This window comes from Hibiscus syriacus, unplaced genomic scaffold (assembly GCF_006381635.1).
Source record: "Hibiscus syriacus cultivar Baekdansim isolate YM2019G1 unplaced genomic scaffold, ASM638163v2 tig00110676_pilon, whole genome shotgun sequence".
In the NCBI taxonomy this organism is placed as follows: Eukaryota; Viridiplantae; Streptophyta; class Magnoliopsida; order Malvales; family Malvaceae; genus Hibiscus; species Hibiscus syriacus.
This window is the reverse complement of record NW_024062820.1, coordinates 160484-169771: the sequence shown is the minus strand read 5'-3', so window position 1 is coordinate 169771 and position 9288 is coordinate 160484. Positions and strand designations below refer to the sequence as shown.

Sequence of the window (9288 nt, the reverse complement as noted above, 5' to 3'; positions counted from 1 at the left end):
AACTACTTCATTTCGCTTAGGTTATGAACTCTCACCTCAAACGTTTGAGGTTATGCTTCAAGAATTACGAGGAAAAAATAAACATAGATGCAATTGCATCAATGAAATCCACAAAGAAAAGTGGATAAACACATACGATGGTAGATATCGATATGGACATATAACAACCAACTTGGGTGAGATAATCAATTCAACCTTAAAGGGGACATGTCATTTACCACTAACTGTTTTGGCTAAAACGACGAATTTTCATTTGGGTTAACTTTTGGTTGAGACAAACTCTTACTTGGATATAAAACGGTCATGTTTATCACCAACGATAAGTAGCAGATCTACAACAAAAGGTTGCAGCATCAAACCACATTTTCATAATAAGTTTTTCTCGCAACGAATAATTATTTCGGGTTATAAAAATTCCACAACCTTTGCAAGGGATTGAATCTAACTCTTTCAGAGTTAATCTACGAGATAGATACTGTGATTATGGGTTTTTTCAAGCTTTGAAGTATCCATGCTCTCATGTCATAGTAACTTGCTCATTTTCTCGTCAAGACTGTAAGTGTTATGTGTATCTCGTATACCAATTTTCACAAGTATTCAAGGTATATGAATATGAGTTTCCCCATAAGTAATGATAAATACCCAAATGAGGTTCATACTTCGTTTCCAGTTATACCATATCCGAACTTATTAAAGGAACAGGTCGTCTAAAGTCCACTCGAAATCATTGCGATATGGATATTCGACAACGTTAAAACAAAACTTAAGATGTGATCATTACAGAAATCCCGACCACAATAGGAGAAACTGTCTATCTCTTTCATCATCACGTAACCATTGACCACCACTCATGTAATCATATTTTCTAATGTTTCAATTTATGTTATTTGATTTTCTTTTATTTTCAATTAATGTAATTTCAACTTGTTTATTTTACAAGATGACCATGTCGTCTATCTATATAATTTTCCAATTAAATGTTTAACTTTTATTTCTTACAATCTAACATATAATCAATTTTAACCATAAACTTCTTTAAAAACCTTAAACCATGCAAATATAACACCATAAACCACTAAAAACCCTAAATCCAATTACAAACCCATTATAAAACCCTAAAATCACTTTAATATAAAACCCTAAACTAGGCATAAGAGGTACATTCCGTACGACGCACCATTCAAGGGAGGCAAGTTCCCTAGGATGCATCATTCATAAAACCAATGGAAGATGCGTTTCATACAACGCGCCTTCCATCCCCCCGACTAAGGTGCGTCTCTTGCCATGCGCCTCATTCTCTCTCATGAAAAAAAGTGTTGGACTGATAAATAGTTAGGAAAATGTGTTTAATAGGCAATATTTTTCTAATAGGGTGATTTTTTGGCCAAATTGCCTTTTTTACAACGTTTTACCCAAAAATCACCTAAATATTATAGTATTACATGTCAGAAACCATTACCGATAATAAGACACGTTACCTGAAACACATCTTTACTTAGGTGGGTCGAAGGCATGTCTCTTGGAGCACGCTTTCCAGGGGAAATATTGATATAGTACCATATAGGATTGCATGTTTTTGAGTTAAACGATCAATGGAATCGACCAAGATGGGTGAATTGGCAATTAAAATTTTGGTTGAGGCTTTTGCAGAAAATTGAAAGTAATTGCACAGTGATTTAGAGTGGTTCGACTTTCTCAACCAAAGTCTACGTCCATTACCTTAGCTATCCACACTTAGGATTTCCCAACAAATTCACTAATTTGTTCTTTCTTTTGAGGCCAAAGAGATAACCTTACAACTCCCTCAAGAATATACCCCAATTCGTGAAGAACACTCTTTCTCAAAGAGAAGATTACAAATTTGCAAACTTACAAGGAAATCCTCACAAGGTAGATTGTTTGCATAATTCTAGAACAAAGAAATAACACTCAAGAATAATACAATTGAGCACAATAAGTTTTATTGAAAACAAAAATGAATATTGAATGAAATAGGATTGAAAATGCTCAAACTTGAGGTTTGATGCTTTCTCTTTGATTCTCTCTTGATTTTAGTTTCTTGTTGTTTCTTGTTTTTTATCAATGGCTTCTAAGCTTGTTTAAATACTCCTTCAATTGATTCTGAACGTTGGGGATGATTAGTGGAGTCAATAGAGTCGTTTAAGTGTGAAAACAATTAATAAAATCAGTTGGGAGCGTCAGTGCATCGATGCATACACAAGGTGCATCGGTGCATCAAGTGTAAAATTCAAATATTTTGTCCGTTGGACCCTTAGTGCATCGGTGCACTAAGAGTGCAACGATGCATGTCTTGTGCATCGATGCATCAAATGCATTCGATGTTTTCATAAAAACCTGAGTGCATCGATGCATAAAATGCATTCGATGTTCAATTTATTCATTGGTCCGTCGATGCATGAATTGGTGCATCAGTGCATTCCTTTGAAAAATTGATTTTAGGCTTGATTTTGGTTCAAAATACTTTGTGAAAATTGTTTCAAAAATATATTAAGTATAAAACACAATTTTACACATTTAGTAAGATTTGAAATTGATCTTGAAAACTTAGAGTAATAATTTGATATTCGATTAATTGAATCGAATATACTTATAAAAATCTTTTGTAAAATCTTAAAATTCATTTATACTTAGTTTGTTATATCGAAACATCAAAATGTTTTCAACACATATTCCCAAGGTTTTCTTTCTATAACAGATTCCCTAAAAGCATTTTAAAAAAATTACTAAAAAATTTTGAAAAATAAAACTATGAGAACTAAGAGTGTAATTTAATACATATTAGTTCCATGAGTTGAAAAGCTTAATGATGTTAATTTATATAGACATATTGGAGTGTTTATGTTATGTTTATTAACAATGTGAGATAACAACTAAAAGGTGTATTCCTTTGCTTTTTTATCTCTATATCTAATGAATCCACTTATAAACTATTTTTAAATTATATTAGGTTAATATTTATTATTAAGATTTATATTAATTAAGATTAGATATTTTTAATATGTTGAAATATTTAAATATTTATTTTTTTAATTATGAGTTCAAAAGGTTTAAGTAAAACAAATTAAAAATATTTTATTAACATATAAATGCATTATTTATTAAATATGATTAATTTGATTGTTATGTGATCCTAATTGTATGATTATATAACTTATAAAAATATTTATATTATAATTTTTTAAACTAATTTATATTATCCTTTTAGTAGTAACAACTAATGATATTATCATTTACATATATACATTTTGTTATATGATTTTTTTTAATTATTCATGAGAACAAATTTCTATATAAACTTCACGTCTTACATGTTCATGACACCAAGTAATATTTTTTCATATTTTTATATTAGATTTAACTTAAATTATAGATATAATTAATCATATTCAATAAGTAATGTGTTTATATGTAAATGAAATATTTTTAATTTGTGTTACATTAATTTTTTGAACTCATAATTAAAAAAACATTTACATATATTAACATATAAAAAAATATCTAATCTTAATTAGTAAACCTTAATAATAAATATTAACCTAATAAAATTTAACATTAATGTATAAGTAGATTAATTAGTTATAGAGATAATATAAAAAGTTAAGGAATACTCATTTTAATTTTTATCCCACATTGTTAAGAAATATAACATAAACACTCTAATATAAGTATATAAATTAATATCATTAAACTTTTAACTCATAAAATTAATATATATTAAATTATATTATTGGTCATTATAATTTTTTTTTTAAAATTTTTTAAATATATTTTTAGATAATATGATGTGATAAAATAATTTTAAAAAAATTGATTCTTTAAAACGCGCCTTATGATACCTGACAATTAATATTATAATATTTTCGGTGATTTTTTTTTAATAATAAAAACGCCCTTTTTCACCCCCATTGAATCTTGTCTGTAACCAAAAGCCAAAGCCAAAAGAAGAAGAGAGAAGCTTCTTTGTTTTGGGTAGATACCCAGTTAAGATCCGTTTAACTGTAATTCGGGTGATCGGGTGCATTTTTTCCTTTTATAATTTCACTTTAAGAAGGGATAGAGAAAGGGAAGCTTTGGATCGAAGCATCGGAGATTTTGTTTTTTGTTTTTGAATAAAAAAATCGATTCCGAGTATAAGTAATTGAGTAAGGGGAGAGAGTTGTGGGAGATGAACGGAATGGGCAGGCAGGGGAAGAGATCTGGTGCGTCGGGGTTGCAGGTACACCATCAGAGGCAATACTCAGATAACTTATTGGAAACGACGTCGAATGGAAGGTGGCTTCAGTCTGCTGGTCTTCAGCATCTTCACTCTTCTAACAACTCAATTCCTCCTCTTCAGGTCATCATACGTTTTTTTTTCCATTTTAGATTTCTGAATTATGTTTGACTCCGTGTAATGCGCAGATGACGCAAAATGAAAATTTCTATCCACTAACACATACTACTTTTGGTATAAAATGGACAATGTAAGAAAATTGTATAGATCTATAGTTACATGATTTTTAGTCTTAATAAAAAAAAATGGCTGTCCCTTTTTTTCATAATATGCGGGTAAGAGAGGTAAGATAGTAGGCTACCTCTAACACCAGTTTCTTTGAGAGCAGCTTAGACCTCTTCCGTGGACTCGATCCCACGAACCTTGTGCTCTACTTGGATGGTCATTTCTTAATGATAAGGAGAATTACTAGAGCGAAACACCCCCGGGTCCGTTTTGGTACTAAAATAATTTATAGTTTTTTAGATGCTGTTTCGTTGGAACAAAAATGGGTTCTTCTCTTTTTGGATAATTTTCTTTTTTGTAGCTCTAAAATCCCTTTCCCATGGGGAAAAATGAAAAGACCTAGAAGTAAAAGAGAAATTATGTGTTAGTCTGTACTACTTGGAAGAGTAAAAATTAATGCTGGAAGGTTTTGATTGGAGGATTGACTTCTGGATCTTTATGGATCAACATTCAATGCGGTTCAGTTATTATTTCGATATCCGAATGCTTGATTGCGTTATTTTGCTGGTTGAATTGAGAGCAGGATTATTCATTCTATGGCGGTGGAGGTGGAGATGGAGGAGGACAAGTGCCTGGGATTTATAGGAATGTGCAGAGGGATTTCAATATGGGGAACGATTTTTTCACTGAGCCTATAAGTCCTCCAGTTAGTTTACGGCAGTCAAGCCAGAGGAAGAATGGTGAAGAGTCGCCCAATGAATTTAGTCCTGGTCTCTTGGATCTGCATTCTTTTGATACGGAGCTTTTGCCTCAGGTTGGTCATTCACTGCTTCTTTAAATTCATTGGGTTTATTTTTCACGTCTACTATTGATGGAGTAGTCCAGTAATAAACAAATAAAGAATGGGGGCTTCATAAGTTTATCAAATCATCAGTTCTCTTTTTGGGTGTATACATAGAATCATTAGTTCAGACTTCAGAGAATAGTGTCGTAGAGAATAGATTCAACTGCATGAGTAATTCAATTTTTATGCTTGTTTATGTTAATGATTTTTGTTTATTGGTGGCAGATGCCTGTTCCCAACCTGTATAATGGTTATTCTCTCTATAATCCAGTTCGAGGCAGAAGCTTTGATGACTCTGAACCCTATCTCTCAAATAACAAACAAACAGGCAGAGCTGGTGGTGTGCCAGAGAATGGCCTCCTCAAAAGCTTTGCTGCAGACAAAGAGAAGGTCAATTCAGTTGCAAAGATCAAAGTGGTGGTATGTTTTTGTTCTGCTGATTACCTTTGACCATCTCTTCATAATTTACTCTCTTTTCAACCTAAACGGGTTGCAACACCAACAAACGCAATAGATGTTTTTTACTATCTTGTGATTCATGCATCACATGTTTTGCACGAGTAGATTAATGATCAACATCTGAGTATCTTACATCAAGCTACTACCCCCACCACACAGTTTCTATGGGTTTTTGATTGCAGGTGCGCAAGAGACCTCTCAATAAAAAGGAGTTGGCAAAAAATGAGGAAGATATCATAGAGACCCTTTCCAACTCCCTAGTAGTGCATGAGACTAAACTTAAGGTAACAATTAAATTATTTTAACGTCTACAAGGTCAAGGCTATACCAAATTAGAAAGGTCACTTAAAAGCATAGCAATCCAAAATGAACCCAGGAAATCTCAAATATGTATTTCCCAATTTTATGTCTGAAGTAACAAAGAAAACTGTGAATGGAACCAATGACATGGGTTTTCACATTTAATTATTTCAAACAGCAGTTTTGTACATCAATAAGGAATCTCAAAGGTTGTAAGTTCACTTGTATTTTAGGTTTCAAATGATTATTTTGATCCTTCTTGGAGGAAGTATTATATGTTTTTTATGCCATGACATAACACATTAAAAAACTTGTAGCACTTATATGCCGTCTTCATTTGTTAATTGGTTTTTTATACGCACTTCAACTATTTATCTAGCATAGTAGCATAGGTGTATTAGTCTATGCTTTATACAGCATACATTGCATGCTTAATTTTTGACATTTTGTAGGTTGACCTTACAGAATACTTGGAGAAGCATGAATTTGTTTTTGACGCGGTGCTGAATGAGGAGGTTTCTAATGATGAGGTGAGTAGATGGTCTAAACGTATTAGTGGATAAGGTTAGAATATATTGCAGGATATGGATTTCCTACAGTGGTTGTTTTTCTCACCCTGTCTTGGCTTCATTTTTTTACTGTAGGTCTATCATGAAACGATGGAGCCCATAATTCCTATAATTTTTCAACGCACCAAAGCCACTTGTTTTGCATATGGTCAAACAGGTAAATAACTGCCACCACATCTCAGATGGATACTTTGTTGGAGGTTTTTCTTTTACTGAATTTTTCTTGTTTGACACTAACTTATAAATTTATCTCTTTTTTATGAATTTCAAATTTAAGCCATCTTGCACTTATAGGTCTTTCTCTTGTTCAGGGAGTGGAAAAACCTATACTATGAAGCCGCTTCCACTTAGAGCCTCTAGGGATATCCTGAGGTTGATGCACCATACCTACAGGAACCAAGGGTTTCAGTTGTTTGTAAGCTTCTTTGAGATATATGGAGGAAAATTGTATGATCTTCTCGGTGATAGGAAGTAAGTTGTTAATAGTTACAAGCATTCTCCTTTTCTGTTCAGTGCTATTGCTTCTAAATTCGCTAAAAACTAACCTTTCTTTCTGCAGAAAACTTTGCATGCGAGAGGATGGTAAGCAGCAAGTTTGTATTGTGGGTCTGCAAGAGTACATAGTATCAGATGTAGAGACTATTAAGGAGCTTATCGAGAAAGGAAATGCCACAAGAAGTACTGGTACCACAGGTGCAAACGAGGAATCATCCCGATCTCATGCTATACTTCAGCTTGCCATCAAGAGATCTGTTGATGGAAATGGATCAAAGCCTCCCCGTCTTGTTGGCAAGCTTTCCTTTATAGATCTGGCTGGAAGTGAACGAGGTGCAGACACTACAGATAATGATAAGCAAACAAGGTACTGTGCATCTTCTAAATTGCAAAATGACCATGGATAAGGAGCAGATTCAATTACAGATCTTAATATTAAAAAAATAGTGTTGTTAGTTTAAGCTAAACAGAGAGAATTTTGAAGACAGTTATGCCAAATAGTCCACAGTTTCTGGATCATCTCGCTTTTTAACTCCATGTAGTTGACTTAGCTGTTTGACCTCTATATTAATTTTACTCAATATCAAGTCCAAACATTTCAAAGTTGAAAAATGTTTAAGCAGTCCAAAAACGCCTGGACTTGATGTTTTTGCATTTAAAGTTTGGTTCCAATTCATGATTTCAGATCTAGCGTACAAAATATTTTCCTTGTGGACAAATTTCGGATAGGTGTGAATTTAGTTTTGCTTGACGTGCTTGTTTAATTAGCCACTTCTTTTTGTAATGCAGAATGGAAGGTGCTGAGATCAACAAGAGCTTGCTTGCCTTGAAGGAGTGCATAAGAGCTCTTGACAATGACCAGGGCCACATTCCTTTCAGAGGCAGTAAACTGACGGAAGTTTTAAGGGACTCTTTTATGGGAAATTCCCGTACGGTTATGATATCTTGCATTTCACCGAATTCAGGGTCATGTGAACACACTCTGAACACCTTAAGATATTCTGATAGGTAATTAAGACTTCTCTAGTTTTAAGTTATAACAAAAAATTTACACATCATTTTTTAAAGTCTTTCCTCTGGTTTTAATTGCCTTTTTCTTTCATGTGTTTGACTTCTGTTCGATGTAAAAATTACTACAGGGTGAAGAGCCTTTCCAAAGGGGGAAACCCAAAGAAAGATGTTTTATCTTCGACCTTAAATCTGAAAGAATCCACTGCTCAGCCCTTATCTTCGGTTTTACCAACTGCATCATCATCGTTCGAGGATGATATTAATGATACATGGCCTGTCCAAGACGACATATATGATTTTGATGCCTCGGAAGACACCATTGAGCAGGAGAAAGTGATGTGGAAGAAAAATGGGAAGCGAGATCAATACAGTTTCTCTACAGCGGAGAACAAGATACCGAAACCTACGGGTCAAACAAAATGGAAAGAACCAGTAAGATCTGACTTTAAGCATTCAAATTCAGATGATGATTTGAATGCTCTCCTGCAGGTAATTTTTACAAGAGTATTATTATTGGTAAAGAGACATAAAAATCAACTTGATTGAATGTTAAAACTCAAGTGTTGCCTTTACACAGGAAGAGGAGGATCTTGTAAATGCCCACAGGAAACAAGTGGAGGAAACTATGAATATTGTCAAAGAGGTAAACCTGGGTTCGCAACTTATTCTTTACCTCACTGAGCTGCTTTCATGATTTCATTAAATTTGGATGTAACAATTTCAGGAGATGAACCTGCTGGTTGAAGCAGATCAACCCGGAAACCAGCTGGACGATTATATATCGAGGCTGACTGCTATTCTTTCTCAGAAGGCTGCTGGCATCACACAGTTGCAAACTCGGTTGGCTCATTTCCAGAAACGCTTAAAGGAGCATAACGTATTAGTATCTTCATCCGGCTAGATTGGTTTGATTTTATGATTTATTATTTCTTTTTACAATTTTTAAGAGAGATTCTATTGAAAAATTTGATTTGGCAGCAGTTTGCTGGATGATTCAGATTCACTATCTGAGCTGCCCTTCTTTATCTTTTCCATTGTGCTATCCTTTAAAAAGAAAATGAGTCACTAGGCATTTTCATGCCGTTTGGGGTTGCTATTGTAATTGGATTCATAATTCCAATGTCTCAGATTTTCATTTACAAAAAAAAAGG

At 33.5% G+C, this 9288-nt stretch overlaps 1 protein-coding gene across 1 annotated transcript; it reads left to right on the top strand.

The window, feature by feature from the left end:
* Positions 1–3947: 3947 nt before the first annotated feature.
* LOC120137914 (kinesin-like protein KIN-13B) lies at positions 3948–9187 on the top strand. The gene is made up of 12 exons (XM_039153553.1): positions 3948–4357; positions 5043–5273; positions 5529–5723; positions 5945–6046; positions 6515–6592; positions 6707–6788; positions 6943–7102; positions 7191–7493; positions 7916–8134; positions 8266–8626; positions 8715–8780; positions 8862–9187. Exons 1-12 carry the CDS (start codon positions 4187–4189, stop codon positions 9036–9038), a joined length of 2145 nt encoding a protein of 714 aa, XP_039009484.1. The 5' UTR covers positions 3948–4186; the 3' UTR covers positions 9039–9187.
* The last annotated feature ends 101 nt before the right edge of the window (positions 9188–9288 follow it).